Here is a 24,534-nt window from a genome sequence, read left to right as displayed (position 1 = left end):
AATCTGATTTACAGTGAATCCAGAAGGTTTCCCTCAAAATTATACACACAATTGTACACTCCATAACCACGTGAAATATATATATTTTTTTGCAAATTTATTAGGAACAAAAACTAAGAAATCACACGTACGTAAGTATTCACAGCCTTTGTAATGAACCTCAAAATTGAGCTCGGGTGCATCCTGTTTCCACTGGTCATCCTTGAGATGTTTCTACAGCTTATTTGGAGTCCACCTTGGGTAAAATCAGTTGATTGGACATGATTTGGAAAGGCACACAGATGTCTATATATAAGGTCCCACAGTTGATAGTGCATGTCAGAGCACAAACCAAGCATGAAGTCAAAAGAACCGTCTGTAGACCTCCAAGACAGGACTGACTCAAGACAATTCTGGGGAAGGATACAGAAACATTTATGCTGCTTTGAAGGTCCCAATGAACACAATGGCCTCCATCATTCATAAAAAAAGTCCACTGTGTATCCAAAAAATTTACCAGGATACACAAACGTTCTTCAATGTCCCTGTGTGTTTCAGCATTTGATAGAGAAAGTTTCTTGGAGATCTATCTGGTTCATAGGTAAATGTATTAAAGTTTGGCATTTCCTAAAAGCGAAGACATCAACTCTGGGAACCTACTCGTTGAGTGAGAGAGAGAGAGCGCGCGTGCGCTGTCTTTTCTCTATAAAGTCTATGCTTTTCTTTTCAAGAGCTGTTCTTTCTCCTTTTTGAAAGAAATCCAACTTATGAACTGAAATCATGAAAGACAGGTTTTTCTGATTGTTAGATTACTGAAGTCCATGAAAATGCAAGAGCTCAGATTATTACAGTTATCTTATTACACTTTTATATGAACAATGTGCTTCAGAAACAAATTTAGTTAAACTTTACTAACAGGGTTCCTGAGGCCAAAAACAATGTTGAGCACTCGGCAGTATGTTTAAGAATTGCATAGGCAATAGACAGAGTAGTACTCCTGGATTTCCAGCATCAATTATATATATATATATATATATATATAAAAAACTTTCAATCATACAGGATTTCCCTTTGATGTATAGCACTCTCATTCAATCCCACCTGTGTCAGATGGGAAGTAATCTACTATACTATAGTACACTGTAGTTAGGGTGTACTGCTTTTGAACCTACAATTCAATAAAAATCATAGCTGATCCGATACCAGAGAAGAGCCACTGTGAATCCTCAACTGCTGTTTGCTCTCTGCTTGTTTACTGGCAACCGGGAAGAGGAGGGGAGAGGAGTTTTTGAAGCTGGGCTGTTTGAGAGAGCTCTCTTCCGCTGTGTTCTACCTGCAGGTAGTGGCAAATTTCTGCTCGGCTCTCGGGTTCAAATTTTCTGTTTGTCGAACACAGATTTTCCAAAAAATTAACTGAATCACTGTCCCAAGGCTGTAAAACGCCAGCTCAGCGTGCAGCCGAGGACAAGCTGAACAGAGATTCTCTCTGCTGAAAGGAAAAAGTCTCCATTAAAATCCTGCGCATGAATGTCAGTGATGATACATTTATTTTACAGTTGAAAGGCTTCGTGTTTCCAAAAAGTTTGAAGTTTGCGTAGCACGAAAACCACTGTCTTCGAGAGGAAGAAAAAGAGAGAGATGGAGGGAGAGAGAAAGCGTGCGAGAGAGAGAGCGAATGAGACAGACAGGCAGAGACAGAGAGTGCTGTCTTTTAAGTCTATAAAAATAAGGCTATAAAAGTTCTAAAAAAAAAAAAAAAAAAAAAAAAAAGTACTTAATTCTTTCACCAAAACATCAAATCTAGGCTTTCATCTTAGATACACCTTTTGACAAATTGTAGCTCAACTTTCAGGTCTCCTTTTCAAGAAAATCCTCATATAAAATCAACAATAATGATAATAATAAAAATATTAACGCAAACAGAGCTCTGGCATCGGATCGGAAAAGTATTAGAATCTGCAGATATCCAAATTTGGGTATCGGGATCAGACTGGAAGTGAAAAATTGCGGATTGGTGCATCCCTAATATGTGGTGAAGTAACCTTTGCATTCCAAAAGCACAATATTACAGCTATGGTCAGAAAAGCCTACTTCTTCTATTTTGGTTGCAAAATTGGTGATCAAGACGAGGCTTGAGCTTCACACATATGTTGCAACACAAGTGCAACCAATCTGGTTGAACAGAAAAAGTAAGTCCATGCCATTCGCTGTTCCAACAGATCATGTCAATGATTGTTACTTCTGTATGGTGCCTCCACTGGGCAAAGGTATCTCAAAGAAGAAAGCTTTGACGTGCAGTATCCAAGCATTCCATCTGCTATATGTCCTGTATCTCATGGAGAAGAATTACCAGTTCCTGAAGCACCAGAGTCCTTCAGTATTGGGTCTGATGAGGAAGAAGGTGAAGCTTCCGATCCAAGCCCATCAACTTCTCATGATCCAGACTTTTTGCCTTTGACTCACTTTAAACCACATCTTATAAACCAAACTGAACTTAATGACTTGATCAGGGATCTGGAGTTACCTAAGAGCAAGGCTGAATTGCTAGGTTCTAGACTCCAACAATGGAATCTTTTGGAAAGTGGTGTCAAGATCTCTGTTTTCCGGGACCACCATAAGAATCTTACTCAGTTTTTCTACATGGAAGGTGATCTTGTAGCATGCAACAACATTGATGGTCTCATGACAGCTCAACACTGGGCATGATCCAGATGACTGGAGACTGTTCATTGATTCATCCAAGACCAGCCTGAAAGCTGTTTTGTTGCATAATGGCAATGTTTTGCCATCAATTCCTGTAGGTTATGCAGTTCATATCAAAGAAACCTATGACAACATGAAGCAGCTGTTGAGGTACGTGATATATGACCAACACCAGTGGCAACTTTGTGGTGAGTTGAAAGCCGTTGCCCTCTTGCTTGGTCTGCAGGGTGGGTATACCAAAATTTGCTGTTTTATTTGTGAATGTGACAACCATGCAATAGATCACTATGTCAGGAAAGATTGGCCACTCCAACAGACACTGGAGCCTGGAAAGAAAAGTGTCCATTATCAAACCCTAGTGGATCTGAAGAAAATTTTGTTGCTTGGCCTTAAAGCTTGGCCTGATGGAAAATTTTGAGAAGGCCATGAAGAAAACTAATGCAGGTTTCAAATACCTCCAAGCTAAATTTCCAAGGTTGAGTGAGGCTAAAATTAAAGAGGGTGTGTTTGTTGGACCACAAATTCGTGAATTGCTCAGTGATGATGCCTTTCTCCGTGCCCTGCATGGAAAGGAAAAGGCTGCATGGAAAGCATTCCAAGAGGTGACAACAAAATTTCTTGGAAACTACAAGGCAGACAACTATCGGCAAATGGTAGACAACCTCCTCAAGGCATACGAGAACCTGGGCTGCAACATGTCACTGTAGATACACTTTTTGCATTCACACCTAGATTGTTTTCCAATAAACTTCAGAGCAGTGAGTGATGAGCAAGGTGAGCGATTTCACCAAGACATTACAGCAATGGAGAGAAGATGCCAAGGAAAATGGAACCCATCAATGCTTGTAGACTGCTGCTGGACTGTGACGAGAGAGATAGAGAGAAAGACAGACATAGATAGACATACACAATGCATCCATCCGATAAAATATCAATAAATAAGACAAATATAAAAAACTCATTAAAAGTAAAAATAGATTAACAAGAGGTGTTAAAAAGTCTCATGGCAGCTGGGACGAATGATCTTCTATACTTCTCAGTCCTGCATCTCATGGAGAGGAGTCTGTCACTGTGGTTGTTTTCTGAGCAACCACAGTGACGTGCAGAGGATGAGATTTGTTGTTAATAACAGAGTTCATAATACACCTCATTCTGCTCTCCACCAGTTCACCCACAGAGACCGCGTCCCTCCACACCATACACACACTTGCTGACAAATTTGTCCAGTCTGTTACTGTCCCTGACAGACATGCTGTTCCCCCAACACACAACAGCAAACAATACAGCGCTGACCACAACAGATCGATAAAAAAGGAAAAGCATATCGTTACAAACATCAAACCACCTCAATGCCCACACTGTCTATATTGACAGGTAGGTATGCTTTCCTCCTGCCAAAGTCAACAATTATTTAATTTGTTGCCCATTGCACCTGCTCCAGTTGAACTCCCTAATGACTGCCCTATACTCTGTCTCGTCTCCCCTCACACAGGCCACCACAACTGTGTCATCAGAATATTTCTGAATATGACAGGTTGGAGTCCTGTAGGTGAAGTCAGTGTGAAGAGAAAAGGGGAGAGGACTGCTCCTTGGGGAGTGGCAATGACTGTTTGTTCAGTTCCAGAGACTGCCTGCCCCAGCCTGACGTACTGTGGCCTCTCTGTCAGGTAGCTGTTGATCCATGAGATAAATACCGGCTCCACACCCAACTTCTCAAGCTTATCCGTCAGAATAGAGGGATGGATGGTGTTAAATGTGCTTGAGAAGTCGAAGAACATAAGCCGCACATACCCCAAACCATCAAGAAAGGAGAGTGCCCTGTGCAGCATGAACAGTATGGCGTCCTCCACACCCATGTGCGCTCGATAGGCAAACTGTAAAGGGTCCAGTGCAGGCTGTAGTTGTGGCCCAAGAAGCTGAAGGAGGAGCCTCTCAATGGCGCGTCTGACGTATACAAGAGACAAGCCAAGAGCAGTCATGTGGATACAGAATAAGGGCCTTCATCTGCTTTTTCCTTTTCTTTTGTGCCACAGCTAGCTGTCAGTTGTTTGCTGTTTCCTTCTATTTGAACTGGTTGATATTCCTTCAAGGTACCAGATACATAGGAAGGCGTCACATTTAAGAATTAGATTTAGTGCCAAACACAACATGTATATTGATTAAAAAAAACTTAAAAACTACAGGTGTTTTTATTGTGATATTTGCATTCATCTCATTAAACTAAACCAAAATTTGCAGGTCCTATTTGTGAAGAAGGCAACCAGTGGCAAGGTATACCAGTGTTACTATCAGTTATCTGAGTATTATGGTCATGTAAACGTGCTCAATGACATACTCACCAACAACCATTAGAGTGAATTCAAATCCCTTCTTAACCGACTTGCGATGAACCTGATTAGGCAAGTTGGCAAATCCAACATATCCTGGAGTCTCGGGATTGGTGAACTGACCCTGCTGTTGTGACAACAAAACACAAAAACAAGAGTCATAAGTTGAACAATGCTATTAATAATATATAAAAAAAATATTGTTTTGTGCATGATAGGGTGGTTCAAAAAAATAAAAGTTGGAAATTCATTACTCTCACCCCTTCATTTTATGATGCTTTGGGAAAAAAGAAAGCCTGCCAAATATTTTTTGTCATACATTAATATTTAGAGGTAGCACATCATAGCTGAAGGTTGTAAATATATCAATTATCGCTGCCCGAGTGCCCGTGCAATAGGTTATCCATTATCCAGTATCTAATCACATCACTTATAAAGAGGATAGAAGTTAACCACCTGAGTGTAACTAAAGTATAATTTATATTCAATTTAAAACTATACCTGGGTTTAAATATTTCTCACAAACAACATATTTTCAAAAATGTTATTTTAGGCTACAAGCTGAAAATTTTGCTTCAATTCACAGCTTTTTTTCTTTCAGCTCTTTGGTGATGGTGAATCTAACATGAGATAAATGTAAAAAGAGACACTTGCTGACTTAACATGCTTAACCATTAACTGGAAACTTCAGTAAAACATGTCAGCTACTAGAAGTAGAACATGCGTATACCTTATTGGTTCCACTGACTGAAATAAAGGGAAACAAATTGCCCTCAAATGGGCAAATACTTAAGGTATTTTTCTTCAAACACACTGATTTGAAGAAAACTGTCCATGATGCTGCTGTGACCTCTATAGACATGGCAATTCCTTTTTGGGAGAGAGCTAGAATCCCACTGAGGGCAAAGCAGCATCTGATCACAAAGTTAGAAAAGGTGTTCGGAAAATGGAAAACATTGACAAAGACCAAGAATCGCAATACAGACAAGCAGAAGAAAGATGAAACAGTGTTTTGTGAATCTTTGGAGGACTTGTTTGACATGGCACATCAGAATGTCCTAACAATGATAAAGTTTGAAGATGACAGACAGTTCCTACTTGCTCAGCGAGAGAAAGGTAGAGGATGCATGACAGGCATAGATAAAATACAAACTGCCAAAGAACAAAGAGCAGAAAAAAGGAAAGCTGCAGAAGCAAAATACAAAGAGAAACTGGAGGAGCCTGGACCATCTAATGTCTCACTACCTGACACTCTCCAGCCAGAGTGAAGAGAACACAGAAAGTCCAGATGAAGAATTTGTTATGCCAGTGCCACAAAAAGCCAGTAAAATTAAAGCTGTTGTAACACCAGGACTTGCAGCAGCATTAGATAGGACCAAATCAACAGAAGTGCCACCTATATTCTGACTGAAACGGCAGCAAGTCTTGGTCATGATGCAAGCAACTTAAATATCATTATCATGTAAAGGATGTTCTCTTATGTTACACAGCTGTATAATTGGTTCTTGTGCTGATTAATACATTTTTGAATATTAAGTACTGCAAGGCATAAAGAATATTATTGTTTGGAGTTAGATCAAAATATATGTGGAAATATATAAAGCATAGACTTATTTAAATTTATCAATAATGAAACAGTATTTCATCAATAAAATGAAAATGCAATGTTTGATTGTTACAAAATCTTCGCTACCCCAGTATGTAGGTATTGTAGGAGCATGATACATGTACGAGAAGAACTGCATCTCACAATTCATGTTTTAGTGTTAACTATTTTATGGGATATGAAAAGATTTGATTTTCCAATGTATTGCCATAATTTCTGTCCTGACATATCAATATTAAACTGACAGAAATAATTTGGAAATATCTGGAAATGACCATACTATATGACAAAGTTATTGCCAGCAAAATATTTAAGGGCTGTGTGCTACCAGTAAAAATTATTAGAGTTTTATGAAATTGTACATGATGTGTTTTTATGTTAGGTACAACAAATTTAGAGGGTGAGACTTGAACTTTTTTGAATTTTTTTTTTTTTACCATTTTTATGGACCACCCTAGTGCATGATCACGATTCAAAAACAAAAAAGTCAAACAGAAATTTTCTAAATAATTTTGACAATAGCCATAAACATGACAGCTGTTAATAATGAGCCATTTGAGAGCCAGTTGTTCATGAACAACCAAGGCATTTAGGAAAGGAAACAGTTTCTGACATGCATTTTCCGCCCACTCGTCATTCCAGTGTTTCAGCCCATTTCCTACAACTTGACACCAAAATAGTGTAGAACTACAGGGACACATAAATTATAGAGATGCTGTAAAATAGTACTTTGCAGTACCTACACAATGACAAAGGCACTAGCAAATTCATATGAATTACAAAGCTTTGTCCAGTCATAATATTTATAAACCAGTACTTCCTTTGTATCAGACTGTATGTCACCTCAGGGACTGTAATGATCCCCACGGATTTAGCAAATACTGAAAATGACTAGATGCTCCTAGACTTTACAAAACGGTGGAGACTATAAAGACTAAGATCAGGGTTTCAGCATCCATAGCAGGACCACAGCCCAGTGGTAGTCTGACCCCAGATTTACTGTAAACTTCCTCAAGGATTCACTTTAAATCCCACAGATTGCATTTTGCTTGTTGTCCCTGATTTAATCTGGCTGGACTCCCACTTCAGACTGTTCTGCAGGAGTTTGCAAGCAATTTGAGTGGACAACAGACAAACATAAACCCAACAAGTGATCTGAATGGAATGTGAGAGGTCTTTTGCAACAAGACTAATCGTTACGAGGGTTTGCATGAGTCACAACGTCGTTCAGACTGACATTTGCAATCCAGTTTAACAGGATACAGATGTATCCTAAGCCAGATAGTTTTTTTTCCTGAATCTTAACAGTGTAAATCCAATTTAAGATGGATTCTTTTCAACCCACCTTCGAGTTGGATTTACTGTAGTCGGCACACAAATGTGGCTTGAATCTGGCTACCTTGGGACCATGAAGTCATACTAAGTCGATGCACTCTGTTTCTTTTCCACTAAAGTGCTCAACAGACTTTTGCTGTGCCACCAAATGTGACCATCAAATTCACGAAAACACATCCTGGAAATTATTAATCATAATTCACGTTATAGCAGGCCTATTAACAGAATTTAAAAACTGGTATAGAGCTTGTAGTACACCGCTGCTCTGTGGTCTCTGTACTTGCATCCACTAGCGTTATTGCGATTGGTCGGTGGAGTCCAAATCTCTACCCTAGGCCAAATTTATATCATTTATACCGTGTACCCCTACGACAGCCCTACCTCAGGCCCGTTGGTACAAGTGCATGATATTATAGCCCCACCTTGCTAACCTCAACCCCAGCCACCAGACATGTAGAAACAAACAAAAATAATGGTGGACAACAGACTTGTGTTTGTGCTGCACAAGCTGAGCTTATTGTCAACAGTCTTGTAGTTTAGTCAATTTATAATCCAGTGTCTCTCAAAGCAGGAAACAGTTTCTCAGCTTTTGCTCTTGCTTTAGCATTGGTGTTCGACATTTTTAGTCTTCTTCTGTATACAACATGCAAATTTTATGCACATGTTCCATGTCTTCTCATTTTTTTGTGGGAGTATTACAGAGCCACATACAGGTCTGGCATATACACCACAGCCTTTTCAGTGGTTTCATGTGTATGCAGATATTTCTTGAAATGGTGCCATGTGTACAAAACACTTTTTGTGAATGACAAAGAAGAAGATTGGATAGGTAAAGTTCCAATTCCATATGGATAAGGCATAAAACAGATGACTGGATTTTTTCAACTTTCACATGTAAATTATATCATTCTTTCTGTGATTTCATGCCTTGTGAAGCCAAGTCATACAAGTGTTTGGATGTTAAAGGTTAACCTACTATGTGATAGTGTTACTATTACACTGCACAGGTTACTATGTAAATTAGCAAGGGATATGTTGACATATTAGGCTTTAGGGATAACAACTGTGCCAGAATACATTTTAACTATGAGTTCTTGGAAAAGATCCAAGATTGAAAACACAACATGTGTTTTTCTTAACATGACACTGCCAAAGATACAATCATTCTGAAGATTCATGGGTTTCCTGATCTTAGATAGCGATCCGACCAAAACCAGAATGTCAAGAATGTCCTTGTACAGTTTAGAGATTATGTGATAGTCCAGCAGACTGTAGTCACATTTACAAGGTGGTGTGAAGGATGGCGAGACGGATGGGCAGAGAACACAGGCCAAGGCTGTATTCAAGCAAAGTATTTTGCCTTCACTCATGTTCCCTTTAAGATGTATTTTGTTTGAATGCCTGAAATGATTAATATGAGAAACACATAACTGAAAAGAAAACAAAGACTGATGCAAATGGTTATTAAAACAACAACATTTGTCATTGTTCATCAAACACTAACCCAACAACTTGGATTTAATCAAAGAATGTGGTCTTAAAAGTACATATTAGACAACCTAGTGTGAAATCCGACTCTCAAAGTGAGAGTGCATTAAAGTAGCACAGCGTTATTCTTACGAGCAGCACAGTTTGATGAACAAAGACAACTAATGTACCATAGATGCTGAAATATCTGATCAATCAAATGAGGCTCACCTTCATTTTGTCTGGCTGCGACATTTCTGCTGCTTTTCACACCTGAAAGAAACCAAAAACCATAAATTTCACTTCACTGTTATTTTACCCTGCATGTAGCTTTACTGACGTGTCTGCACACTGTGACTACAAGAGACAGGAAGTCTGGTTTGTGAGAGAGCTATGTCTAACCACAAAATGTTTTTTTGCTTGTATTTAAAATGAAGCAACGGCTAAAAGATTTAACATGCAGCCAATACTGAACCTTTTGTGTCACAAATCCACTGTAAGGAGTCACACTTTCAAGATGTTAACAGAGGTCTCTTGGTATTAAAAAAAAAAAAAAAGATTATAGATTGGAGGGCTGCAACTTGCTCGTCTATACAACATGCAGATGAACTTTTTTCTTTTTGCAATGTCAAACCCTAAGCTGACATTTTTTTTTTTTTTAATTACAACACAAATGGTGACCACATTACTGTAAATAATGGCTTTTCAGAACTAAGGAAAATTTGACTGTCAAATAATATACAGTGCATCCAGAAAATATTCAGAGTGCTGCACGCTTTCCACATTTTATTGTGTTACAGCCTTATTCCAAAATGGATGAAAATCATTTTTTACCCTCAAACATCTACACACAATACCCCATAATGACAATGCGAAAAGGCTTTTTTTTTTTTTTTTTTTTGCAAACAAACAACCCCCCCCCCCCAAAAAAAAAAATCACATGTACATAAGTATTCACGTTTTTTTTTCTGCCTTGAACCTCAAAATTGAGCTCAGGTGCATCACTGATCATCCTTGAGATGTTTCTACAGCTTAATTGGAGTCCACCTGGAGCAATTTCAGTTGATTAGACATGATTTGGAAAGGCAAAAACCTGCCCACATATAAGGTCCCACAGTTGACAGTGCATGTCAGAGCACAAACCAAGCATGAAGTCAAAGGAATTGTCTGTAGACCTCTGAGACAGAATGGTCTCAAGGCGCAAATCTGGGGAAGGGTACAGAAACATTTCTGCTGCTTTGAATGTCCCAATGAACACAATGGCCTCCATCATTTGGAAAAAAGTCCATTGCGTGTCCAAAAAATTTACCAGGATGGACAAACATCCTTCAATGTCCCTGTGTCTTGTTTCAGCATTCAACAGAGCAAATTTCTTGGCAATCCATGTGGTTTATAGGCAAATATATTAAAGTTGAGTGGCATTTCCTAAAAGCGAGGACATTAACTCTGCGAACCTACTCGCTGAGAGAGAGAGAGAAAGATGTCTTTTCTCTATAAAGTCTATGCTTTTCAAGAGGTGTCCTTCAAGAGCTGTCCTCTGACATGCACAGTTGACAGTGCATGTCAGAGCACAGACCAAGCATGAAGTTAAAGTTGTCTGAGACAGGATTGTCTTGAGGCACAAATATGGGGAAGGGTACAGAAACATTTTTGCTGCTTTGAAGGTCCCAATGAGCACAGTGGCCTCCATCATCCATAAATGGAAGAAGTTCAGATCCAACAGGACTCTACCTAGAGCTGGCCATCCATCTAAACTGAGTGATCGAGGGAGAAGGGCCTTAGTCAGGGAGGTGACCAAGAACCCGATGGTCACTATCGGAGCACCAGCATTCCTCTGTGTGGAGAAAAGAACCTTCCAGAAGGACAACCATCTCTGCAGCAATCCAACAATCAGGCCTGTATGGTAGAGTGGCCACACAGAAAGTACTCCTTAGTAAAAGGCACATGGCAGCCCGCCTGGAGTTTGCCAAAAGGCAACTGAAGGACTCTTAGACCACGAGAAACAAAATTCTCTGGTCTGATCAGAGTAGCTTTAGCATCCAGAAGAATACAAGGAATTTGACTTCTGTTTGAGTTGCACTTTCTCTGTACAGCATGTATAAACAAACACTGAATAATTCACAGTAATAAAGTGTGCAAGTAAAATAAAATGTGCAATAAAAGGGAAAAAAAAAGGATGTGTGAAACAAACAGACTGAAGTTAATTTGTACATGAGGTAGATGAATTAGTGAGTTTTTTGGTAGGTTAAATTGCTGATAAGTATGATGGCCCGTGGAAACAAACTGCTCCTGTGTCTTGTTTTGACGTACAGAGCTCTGTAATGTCATCAGAGGGAAGGAGTTTAAAACAGTGTGTGTCCAGGGGTGAGGGGTCTGCAGAGATGTTACCAGCTCGCTTCCTGGTCCCAGATGGAGGGCAGGCTGGCTCCAACGATTTTTTTCTGTAGTCTGTGCCTGTCATGTTTGGAGGCAGAGGGAAACCAAACAGAGATGGAGATGCAAAGGAAGAATGGATAACGGTTGTGTAGAAGACTATGAGCAGTTTCTGGGGAAGGTTGAACTTCCTGAGTTGTCTGAGGAAGTACATCCTCTGCTGTGCCTTTTTTTTCCTGATAGAGTCTATGTGGGAGATTCACTTCAGATCTTGGGAGATGGTGGATCCCAGGAACCGGAAAGTGTCCACAGTAAACACAATGTTGTTGAGGACTTGGGGGGGGGGGGGGGGGGGGGGGGTGATGGTGGGTTCCTTCTGAAGTCTACCATCATCTCCACAGTCTTGAGCGGGTTCAGCTCCAGGTTGATCTGACCACAACAGAGGACCAACTGTTCCACCTCCTGTCTGTATGCAGCCTCATCACCATCCTGGATGAGTCCAATGATGGTGGTGTTGTCCACAAACTTGAGGAATTTAACACAGGGGTTCCCTGAGGTGCAGTTGTTTGTGTAGAGGGAGAATAGCAGCCTCACCTGCTGTGTCCTGCCCATCAGGAAGTTGGAGATCCGCTGACAGCTGGCACAGAGAGGTTGGTGAGTTTTTTTGTGGAGAATGTTGGGGATGATGGTGTTAAACGTGGAACTGAACTCCACAAACAGGATCCTCACATATGTCTCTGCTGAGTCCAGGTGCGGCAGGATGTAATGCAGACCCATGTTGACTGCATCCTCAACTGACCAGTTTGCCCGGTAGGAAAACTGCAGGGGGTCCAGCAGGAGTCTTGTGACTTCTTTCAAGTGGCTCAACACCAGCCATTCATAAGACTTCATGAAAGCAGATGTCAGGATGATGGGCCTGTAGTCATTTAGTCCTGTTATGGAGAGTTTCTTTGGGACTGGGATAATAAAGTGTTTGAAGCAGGAAGGAACCACGCATAGCCCCAGAGATCAGTTGATGATTCAGGCGAAGATGGGCACCAGTTGGTCAGCAGACGCTCTCAGACATGAGAGTGAGACACAGTCAGGTCCTGGACCCTTTTTGTTCTTTTGCTTGTTAAAGTGTCAGCATAGTTCCTCTTCACAGATCCTTAGTGTGAGTGGTATTGCAGAGGGGAGGGGGACAAAGGGGACTAGGGGAGCAGGTACTCTATTGTTGCTGGGGTGAGTGAGGGGTGTGACAGGGTCCCTTTCAAACCTGGCATAAAACAGGTTCAAATCCTCAGCCAGTCAGCAGTTCTCCACAGGGTGGAGAGTTGACAAAGGTTGAACTCTTTGGTGTGAATGCCAGGCGTCATGTTTGGAGAAAACCAGGCACCATCCCTACAGTGAAGTATGGTGGTGGCAGCATCATGCTGTGGGGATGTTTTGTCAGTGGTATGAACTGGGAGACTAATCAGGATTGAGGGAACGATGAATGCAGCAATGTACAAAGACATCCTGGATGAAAACCTGCTCCAGAGTGCTCTTGACCTCAGACTGGGGCAATGGTTCAGTAGAACAATGACGTTTAAGCACACAGCCAAGATATCAAAGGGGTGGCTTCAGGACAACTCTGAATGTACTTGAGTGGTCCAGTCAGAGCCCAGACCTGAATTTGACTGAACATCTCTGGAGAGATTTGAAAATGGCTGTGCATCATCGCTTCCCATCCAACCTGATGGAGCTTGAGAGGTGCTACAACGAGGAATGGACAAAACTGCCCAAAGATAGGTGTAGCAAGCTTGTGGCATCATATTCAAGAAGACTTAAGGCTGTAACTGCTGCAAATACAAAGTACTGAGCAAAGGCTGTGAATACTTACGTACGTGTGATTTCTTAGTTTTTTTTATTTTTAATCAATTTGAAAAAAAAGGGGGTGTTGCAAGTAGTATTTTGAAAGGAAAAAAAATTAATTTACCCCATTTTGGAATAAGGCTGGAACATAAAATGTTGAAAAAGTGAAGCACTGTGAAAACTTTCTGGATGTACTGTATTAACACCAAATGCATAGAAACAAACATAAAACTTCACATAAACAAAATCTAACCCAGTTACAATAACATTACTCTAAATAACATCGACCTTCACAGCAAAAGTCTTTGTGGTGACACTGACCCTGTTTTTAAGGTTAAAATACTTTTTTTGTGAAGTGCATTTAGCAACATATGTTAGGTCATGAAACCTGCATTTTCACAAACGAGGGCACATGATGAAAGTAAGAAGGCACACCGCCCATTACGTGATTCGGTCCAGTCAATACCAATGGTAGATGTACCAAGCTCAATATAACTGTTTAATTATAAAGCTGAAAAAAAGGGCTACTAATGCAGCCCACAACTCGGAGCAGCCGAAGCAGCCTGATGCAGTGCAAAGCATGCATATATACACACACACACACGCTTATCTGAAGGAATGTCAGGGGTGAAAGTGTAGCTATTGTCAAGTGTGGGAACATTTTACACAGCTACAAAACTAAAAATATACACCATCTGAAGGGTGAAAAAATAAATAAAACACCAGCATGGAAGGGACTGGGAGCAGCAAGAAGTGGGGTTTAGTCACAGCTAATGTTACACTGGTTAGCATGCCGTGGGAAGAGGGTTTGGGGGGAGGGGTGCTGTAGGGGGATGCCACAAAGAACATCCAACAAGGCTACACACAATATTTAAACAGTGCAAAATTTACGACACTAAATTTAAACCACCTACTCTGTGACCCGGCACAAATACCAGACCTATGTATAACATACATTATGAGCATCAACAAATCAATAGATGCTAGGATTATTGCAACTAACATTAACAGATTCCAATAAAGGCTATAGCATTACTGAATGCTTATTCAGAATTGCTTTTTATTCTCAAAAACTTCCAACACATTTTTTTTACGTAAATAACAACAGGGAAACAAATTTGTTTGTTTTAGTTTATTAGTTTATTATCATATTTTTGCCATCTGACACCTGCTTTTTCAGCAGGGAATGCTGTAGCAACCCAGCACCCAGACATCATGAGATGACTTGTAAATCACTCCACAGACATTATCAGGTTACAAATATAGCATTTTTCAGTATTAGAAGTGTTTCTCACTAGCTTTTACATAATATATGAGAAAGATATTAGATTTACCCAGAAACGCAGCAGAATTAGCAGGTAGAGAGAGAGAGAGAGAGATCAGCCAGTGACATCACAGTGCCTCTCTACTCTGATTGGTTGTCAGCCCCCACCACCACCACCACAAAAAGCAGATTTGCATGATTCACAGCATAAAAATAAGAAAACAGAATGTGACCCTTTGACATTTTAAAATAGGTCAAAGTTAGCCACTGCTGAACCTGTCCAAGGTCTATGTTCCAAGAATGTTCCCTGTGAATTTGAAGACTCTGGCAGTAATAGGACTGGACATAATGAGCACAGACAGACAGACAGACGGATGCAAAGCCTTCGCAATACTCGATGGTCAGATTTTGATGGCCTTGGGTAAAAATCCAAAATGTTAGGTCCATACTTCAAAGAGGTTTGCTTCCAGAAGGGTCCAAAAAAGGGGTGTAGTATTTTTTTCTCACCAACTTTGATGGGCCATCTTTCTAAAAGGTTTCAAAAAAAAAAAAAAAAGGGATTTTATTAGATCCTGAAGTCATCTACCTGGGGGCCAGAGATCAAGCTGTATAGTTGTACATGCACAATCACAAGAACCTGTGGTCTTTCTGGAACTTTAACATGAATTTCCAGCCATATCAAACTGTAAAAGGCACAAAAATACAATTTTGCACAAGATAAAACCTTTAAGAGGTGGAAAAAGAGAGAGAAAAGCTCACAGCATCAAAGATACTGTGAAAGCGGGTTTATTTGCATAAAGCACAAAACAAGACTAAAATGCTGAACCAACTGTAGAAAACTCAAAATAACATCAATACAACACACACGCAAAAATAAGTGTGTATTTTGAAAGAGAACGCGCCACAATGAGTCATTAGCTAACGATAACATTGGAGTTGGTGTTAGCACAAATATTTTGAAATACTCCCTTAAAAATATGGAAACGGTTATTTTTAACAAGAAAATGCAGGTCGAAACCCCTCAAATCATGCATTTTTCACTCCAAAATGCTGCCTGGCAATGGTAGGACGTCTCTACCTGCAGGTTCGCTATGCTTGAGACACCTCGCTTTCTCTGTCAAAATCGAGTGACCCCTTTCACCTCATGAAGGTAGGGGGTGGTACTATTTTGCATAATTAAACGTTGTATTACCCCCTTAAAAATATGGGGATGGTTATTATGAAGAATAAAATGCAAATCATTGACCAAATGATCTAGCCTAACCCCCCTGAAGTCGACCCCCCCAAATCATGCATTTTTCACTCCAAAATGCTGCCTGGCAATGACAAAGCAATAAACCAATAAAGAAAGCTATTTTAGGAGCATTTTCTTTTATCTCTCACACACACACACAAAAATAATATTACAGAAACACTGTAGCTATTGTGAGGTTTCAATAATGTGAGCATCCCCATATTTTTAAGGGGGTAATGCACCGCAACGTAATTATGCAAAATAGCACCACCCCCTAACTAAAGAGCCGCTGGAACGTGGAAAATTGGCCAAATTAAACAATTACCTTGTTCATGTAAAGACAACTTTCTCAACGGCGACTGTTAAAACACAAACACCATCTAACAAATCACACATTTCAGGCAATTTTCTGCTTTTGGGAAACACGAAGTGAACTAAAAATCACTGTTACTGACAAAGCTAACAATGCTAGGCTAACTAGCAAGCAGCTTCTTCATCGGATGTTACCTTAAATAACTAACATTGCCTAAGATGGTTTAACAACGGTCCTCCGACCATGACTTTAATTATCCAGCGTTACTTACAATGAGAAGGAAGTGTAAAGAGGTGCAGACAGATGGACAACGAGGACCAGAAGACTTCAAATTCCTGAGATTCCGCCGTAGCAGCTTCCTGCGGAACACACAAACCACAATGCACTGCGCGCGCGAGACATTAAAAAAAGAAAAAGAAGAAAACGCGCATCTTTTGGTTTCAAACATTATCGTGAGACACATTTTGTAAATTTTCCTCTGTACTACCACAGCGGAGTTTAAATTAAATAACTTGTGCAATATTGTATTGACCATTTAGGAATTATTACTTGTATTTCGAATAAATCTTGTACGTACGGCCTTGGAAGCTGCATTTACAAGTAATCACGTTTACAACCAGCTTTCAAAACAAAACAAACAAAAAAACGGACTGTTTGGAACTGTTGCTTTAGAAAAAAAAGTTGATCTTAAGAAATATTCAGAATACGTCGCCACAGTGACATCTAGTGGATGTACAAATAATAATGGGCAGTTCTCTAAAACTGAGTGACCATGCAAGAAAAAAAAGCGAGAGGGAAGCCAGACAGAAAGAGTTATAGGCTTCTGTGTCTGTTGGAGAAGAGCATAGAGCTTCATAGTGGAGTAGAACAGAGATGCGTTTTCTTCAAAAGATGCAAAATTTCACCTCATTTTGCCATTTTTTTAAAAACTCCTTCTCTACTCCACTTCACCTTGAAGCTCTATAACTGGTGATAAGACCAGCTGCACTGGGCACAGTTTCTCTAATCACAACCACATAAGTCTATATCACCTTCAGACTTGTCATGAGTGTGTTGGTGGCTTCCCACACTAGTCTCCATCTTGCACAGTCACTCAATTTTAAAGAACTGCCTACTCCAGACAGATTTATCATGCAGTACTACAGTGTTTTTCATTCTATTACACAAACATATATTTTTGTAAGAGGATACAAAAGCTGCTTAGAGGGACTCGTAATGGTTAGAGGGTATGAAGTCAAAAGGCAAACATCCAAAATATAAAGTACATTTTTGTTTCTTTTGAAGTTGAAGGAACATTTGTACAAACTGAATTAGCAAGACTGAGAACGAGACATATTGGAGTGAACAAGACATTTGACCTGATAAACAGCACAGGATTATGTGACTACTCTTATATGTGGAGGATGTCCTGGTCCACTACTAACAGTACAATTTTTTATGTTTACCCTGCGTGCCAGCAAAGCAGTGTAAGTGTTTGTGTGTGTGAGACTGAACAAGATAACTAAAAATATAACTAAACTAACTACAAATATATATTTGTCATTGATTGCAATAAGTGGTGTCATGATTGACTGTTTGACTAATTTAGCATTTAATACATAAATTGTACAATTTCAATTCATTTTATTTTATTTCTATAGAATAGAGTCTTTATTGTCATTGCACATATGAGTATATACATACATACATACATACATACAACAAAATCTGTTATCTGCATTTAACCCATCCTAATTATAGTTAGACACAATCCAGCACACAGGAACTGACTCTAGATGTAGAGACGCTGCCTTGGTTAGGGTCAGAGAAAGGAACAGACCCTAAATAGCACCAAATCACAACAATGCTGCCTCAAGGCACTTCACACAGTATCATTTACCCCCCCAAACCCCCCCATCAAACAAAAACAATAAAATATTGCAGCATGAAATAAAATGCTGAGGATAGCAAAACCTTATTTACATTGTGGTCCTCAAGGACGTCACAAGTCATGTTTGCTTAAAAAAACATTGTTCATCATATCAGTCATACAGTCTATGATGAGATCTCATTTGAGGTTACCATGTTTCATGTCTATAAATGAGTCCGGTTTGAGAGTGACAGAATAATAAACATGGCAATTGCGTTGCCTTTCAACAAAAAGTTGGAGAATTCTCATAAACAAATCATCACTACAAGTTTTTAATAATACACACTCATCACGGAGGAGGAAACTCTGATCCACACTCCAATACAGCAGGTGGCGATAATGCACCTACAGGCTGATTGCCACTCGCCAAAACACCTAAAGAAGAAGAAAAAAGCCGCTTCTTTAACAAACATGGCGGTTTCCGGTGAGGAACTTCTGGAGCTCTGTATAGTTCAGTGTCTATTGCTGGAGGGTTTTGTTTTGGTGGATTCGGTGTTCTGTCGAGATGAGGTTCCTCGCGTAACTGCATGTGTGTGCACTGAAAAAAATACTTGACGAAGTTCGCTTATTTTGATGGGCAAGTAAATGTATAAATTGTTCATCCGAACGTAGTAATGTATAAAATCTACTCACTATAAAATGATAAGTATTTTTGACCTGGAGTTAGCTTATTTCGTCAGGCAAAATATACATATACATACATTTATGCTCCTAACGTAAAATAAGAAAATGTTTTACTTACTAGGCTATAAATACACTGAATACAATTAAAAAAAAACTTTGATGGAAAAAACAACAGCAACAAAAAAACAAAACAAAATGCGCATGTGTAGTTGCACGTCAAGCAAGTTACATCATCTCCCCATGTGCAGTTGCACGAGGCACCTCATCTCGACATTCATCTCATCTCGACGGGACACCGGAAGACAGCAGGAGCGTGGTGTCCGACGGGAGAGCTTTGGAGAAGGCAAACTGGTTGGGGGAGGTAGGCTGGCTGGCCGCAGTATCGCCGGTAGGCATAAGAGCGTTTTTCCTTTTGGAACTCGCTGGGCTTTGTAGTGTGGGGAGGAAAGTGGGTGAAGCACTAGCTTGGGAGCACTCTGAAGCCACACGTGGGCCGCCGTTTTTACGGTTGCCTTGCCGGGTTTACGGGCTGTGGTGCATAAGAACCCCTCACGAGTACTCCCCTGAAGACTAGGGAGGAGTTAGCTGGTTTGTGGTAGGCAGTTGGGGCACATAGCGGCGGCTACGCCTGTCTGGTTGTTGGCCCCCGGTGGTGTTAGCTAGCAGCTTGACTGGGTGCGAGGTGGCGTGTGTTTTCATGGAGACCGACGACGAAGGAGGAGGGAGCTCTTGGATCAAGTCAGGGAAGAAACGGAAAATAAGAGTGGCAGTTCATCTCAGGAGCCAGGACTGGAGGGCAAAGGGGGCGCTCCTAAAGTCCTGAGAATGGATTCACATAAGGAATTTAAAGTTATTTTCAAACTAAAGAATGAGCAGCTTACTTTCAGTTTGTTTAATCCTATTGGGCTTGCTAAAACGTTAAAGGATAAATTAGGAGAGGTGGAAAGTGCACGTATCTTGGCTGATGTGAAGTTATTGATTGTTTGTAGATCTGCGGCAGAGGCAGCGAAAGCTCTTTCTTTGGAGTCGGTCTGTGGAAAGCAGATTGAGAGTTTTGTCTCTGGTGCTAAAGGTGATGGTTTGAAAGGGGTTGTGTACAGAGTGTCTTTGGAGATGACAATGGATGATCTGGTTAGAGGTGCGGAGGAGGCCAAAGTGATTACAACTACTCGAATAAAGGTTTTCAAAGAGGGGGTGAGGGGAGATACAACTACTGTTGTTCTAACCTTTCAGGAAGATGCGTTGCCAGACAAAGTGTTCCTGGCCTGTCTTGCTTTTAGAGTGCAGCCATATAGAAGGCCACCGCTTAGATGCTTTAAGTGTCAGCGGTATGGTCATGTTGCTGCAGTCTGTTGGGGGACTCGATGTGATAAATGTGGGGGAGACCATGAGTTCTCAGAATGCACAGTGGTGGTGCCGAAGTGTGGGAGCTGTGGGGGAGGCCATGTTGCTGGCAACAGGGAGTGTGAGCACTTCAAGACAGCATTGAAAGTACAGGAGTATAGGGAAGTAAATGTGGGAGTATCATACGCGGATGCTGTTAGGCGCATTGCAAAGTGCAGTGGCACTGGAGGACAGGTGCGGTTCGAGCAGTGTGGGCCTGCACCTATGCCATCTGCACCGCAAGGGTCAGTGCTGCTGAACTCTGTCAATTTTTTAGCCTTCATTATGGAAGTCCTTAGTGGGGTAAAAGTGGCAAGGAATAATTCTGATGTGGTTAGAACTGTTGTCGAGGCTGCAGAAGGGGTCTTGGGGTTGCTGAGGTGGATCCAGGCGCATCTCCATAGCCTGGTTTTTGCGGAGCTCGTGAGTTCGCGTCCCGAGAGGAGTGAATGGGCGGAGTCATAACAACACAACGCAGAGGGCAGCCGCTACAATGGTGCCGTGACCCGGATGGGAGTGAGTTTAAGGGGGTTAGTGTAACGGAGGCCAGCATGTGTCGCTGTGCAGATGTAGTTAGTAAACCTCACTCCCAACAGCCCAAAAGGATTCTCTGGTCACAAGGCCAGAGCCCTGGGTTTTAGCCTTCTGGTTGGACAGTCCGACTCCCATGCCGGAGCTCGCGAGTTCGCGTCCCAAAGGGAGCGAATGGGCGGAGTCATAACAACACAACGCAGAGTGCAGCCGCTACAATGGTGCCGTGACCCGGATGGGAGTGAGTTTAGGGTGGTGAGTGTAACGGAGGCCAGCAGGTGTCGCTGTGCAGATGTAGTTAGTAAACCTCAATCCCAACAACTCAAAAGGATTCTCTGGTCACAAGGCCAGAGCCCTGGGTTTTAGCCTTCTGGTTAGAGAGTCCGACTCCCATGCCGGAGCTCGTGAGTTCACGTCCCAAGGGGAGCGAATGGGCGCAGTCATAACAACACAACGCAGAGTGCAGCCGCTACACACATATATATATATATATATATATATATATATATATATATATATATATATATATATATATATATATATATATATATATATAAAATACAAATAATGGATGGTAAGGAGTTATATTGGACTCAGCTACGCCTTGTCCAATATAACTTTTCTTCATCCAATATTTCTCTATTTTGAATGACTTGCCATCCATCAATTATGTTCTCCACCCCCCTCCCAAATTAAGCAAACAACAAAGAGTCAAGTAAATTAGATCAATTTATTTTGTTGTGAACAGCATATGATTGATTCTGATGCGATGAATGCTTCTAAAATGTCAGTAGCGTGCTTGTCTACCTTCTTAGTGTTTCTGGCATCCTTGGAGTTCAATATTTCCACCAGTTTCTCCTCTGTGAGCTCAGCAAACCTTGCTGGCAGACAATTTTCTGCTGTTGTTGACATGTTTGTTGCCATTTTTTCAACCAGCGTCTGTCAGCTAGTTCCTGACCTTCGTATGCCGTGCTCTGATTGGCTAGCTGTTGGCAGTAAGCTCTAACGCTATTGGTCAGTGGGAACTGATCCAATATAACTTTTGGTCCTAGCCTTTTTGGATCCTTTTGGATCCAACATAACTTTCTGGCTCCAAGCGTGCCAAAATACAGATAAATGATGGACAGAAAGGCTAATCTGTGATTGGCTATTGCAATTTGAGTGGAGAACACACACACACACACACACACACACATATATATATATATATATATATATATATATATATATATATATATATATATATATATATATATATATCTCAAATTTCAGTACTGTGGTGAAGTTAGTTTTAGGTTTGATATTCAAGTTACTTGCTGTTGTCACAGCTGAAACATGGGGGTTTCACTTAGGGACCATCACAAAATTAGTTTTGTGTCACCGAACTAACGTTATTTTCAATACCATCTTGCTGTCTTTGGCAAATTATGGCAATTTTTTTTAACAAAACGTTTTACTTGGCAAACCTGTTTTGATGATTAATACGTCAGTCTATGTTCCAGTGACTCAAAATCATTGTAACATATTTCAAGACTAGACACACACACCTTTTTTTTTTTTTTACTGGGGTTTTCAGTACTTTTCTATGGGGAAAAAACCCCACCCCATACCTTCCATGTCATGTGACCCAGTGGCTCACTTCCCTTTGTTAGATTGTAACACATCTACTTTATGCAATAAATAAATAAAATCAAAACACCACCCCTAAAATAGCTCCCATGTCATGTGACCCCAAACCAATGCAGAATGGTTTTTCTTACCTGGACAAATAAAACACACCTTTTTTTTTTTTTTAGCACATCTTCTATTTTATGATCCCCCCCTCCCTCCACCCATGTTACGTGAACAGTGCTTCAAAACCAAAAATATTCAATCACTTTTCTGTACAAAATACTTGATTTCTCTCTCTCCCTGTCATTTGACCCATGACTCCATTACTAACCTGGAAAACTAAGACAGACCTTTAGTTTGTTTTTGTACACATATTTTACTTTTTTTTTTTACATTACCCCCGTGTTGGTACAGTCATCAAGTCATTGAAGATTTGTGTTAAAATTTTACGTTATTGATGAAAGTGAATTAAAGTGAGCGAGCAAAGCCACAAAATCCTCCCCATCATCTGCTGCCTTCGTACGAATCTGATCACATGTGCAGTACGATTGACTGACAGATGTCGTATTGCATAATCCTAGGTATGCGAGATTCTGGCAAGGAGCCAAAACGATTAGAAATAAGCCATGAAGTCCGCAAAGTTTCAAAACCATGCTCTGTTGTTGTTCTTGTTCTTCTTCTTCGTGTTTAATGGCGGTTGGCAACCAGCTTCAATGGAGCATTACCGCCACCAACAGGACTGCAGCGTAGGTCAGGAGTCTAACCACAGTCTAACCACAGATATATATATATATATATATATATATATATAACGCAACACTTTTGGTTTTGCTCCCATTTTGTATGAGATGAACTCAAACATCTAAAACTTTTTCCACATACACAATATCACCATTTCCCTCAAATATTGTTCATAAACCAGTCTAAATCTGTGATAGTGAGCACTTCTCCTTTGCTGAGATAATCCATCCCACCTCACAGGTGTGCCATATCAAGATGCTGATTAGACACCATGATTAGTGCACAGGTGTGCCTTAGACTGCCCACAATAAAAGGCCACTCTGAAAGGTGCAGTTTTGTTTTATTGGGGGGGATACCAGTCAGTATCTGGTGTGACCACCATTTGCCTCATGCAGTGCAACACATCTCCTTCGCATAGAGTTGATCAGGTTGTCAATTGTGGCCTGTGGAATGTTGGTCCACTCCTCTTCAGTGGCTGTGCGAAGTTGCTGGATATTGGCAGGAACTGGTACACGCTGTCGTATACGCCGGTCCAGAGCATCCCAAACATGCTCAATGGGTGACATGTCCGGTGAGTATGCCGGCCATGCAAGAACTGGGACATTTTCAGCTTCCAAGAATTGTGTACAGATCCTTGCAACATGGGGCCGTGCATTATCCTGCTGCAACATGAGGTGATGTTCTTGGATGTATGGCACAACAATGGGCCTCAGGATCTCGTCACGGTATCTCTGTGCATTCAAAATGCCATCAATAAAATGCACCTGTTCTTCGTCCATAACAGACGCCTGCCCATACCATAACCCCACCGCCACCATGGGCCATTCGATCCACAACATTGACATCAGAAAACCGCTCACCCACACGACGCCACACACACTGTCTGCCATCTGCCCTGAACAGTGTGAACCGGGATTCATCTGTGAAGAGAACACCTCTCCAACGTGCCAAACGCCAGCGAATGTGAGCATTTGCCCACTCAAGTCGGTTACGAGGACGAACTGGAGTCAGGTCGAGACCCTGATGAGGACAACGAGCATGCAGATGAGCTTCCCTGAGATGGTTTCTGACAGTTTGTGCAGAAAGTCTTTGGTTATGCAAACCGATTGTTTCAGCAGCTGTCCGAGTGGCTGGTCTCAGACGATCTTGGAGGTGAACATGCTGGATGTGGAGGTCCTGGGCTGGTGTGGTTACACGTGGTCTGCGGTTGTGAGGCTGGTTGGATGTACTGCCAAATTCTCTGAAACGCCTTTGGAGACGGCTTATGGTGGAGAAATGAACATTCAATACACGAGCAACAG

At 41.0% G+C, this 24,534-nt stretch overlaps 1 protein-coding gene across 2 annotated transcripts in view; it reads right to left on the bottom strand.

The window, feature by feature from the left end:
• sept2 (septin 2) overlaps nucleotides 1-16,822 on the bottom strand; it is a 38,123-nt gene extending 21,301 nt beyond the window's left edge. For both annotated transcript variants that reach the window (XM_034183962.1, XM_034183963.1), the window contains exons 1-3: nucleotides 16,706-16,822; nucleotides 9,649-9,690; nucleotides 5,022-5,136 (exon numbers count right to left, since the gene is read on the bottom strand). In XM_034183962.1, coding sequence (XP_034039853.1) covers nucleotides 5,022-5,136; nucleotides 9,649-9,672 — 139 coding nt within the window. In that variant the 5' untranslated portion in view covers nucleotides 9,673-9,690; nucleotides 16,706-16,822. The remainder of the gene's footprint in view (nucleotides 1-5,021; nucleotides 5,137-9,648; nucleotides 9,691-16,705) is intronic.
• Between the last annotated feature and the right edge of the window lie 7,712 nt (nucleotides 16,823-24,534).

Source organism: Thalassophryne amazonica, chromosome 12 (genome assembly GCF_902500255.1).
Source record: "Thalassophryne amazonica chromosome 12, fThaAma1.1, whole genome shotgun sequence".
In the NCBI taxonomy this organism is placed as follows: Eukaryota; Metazoa; Chordata; class Actinopteri; order Batrachoidiformes; family Batrachoididae; genus Thalassophryne; species Thalassophryne amazonica.
Note: the sequence above shows the minus strand (reverse complement) of the source record. Positions and strands in the feature narration are given on the sequence as shown.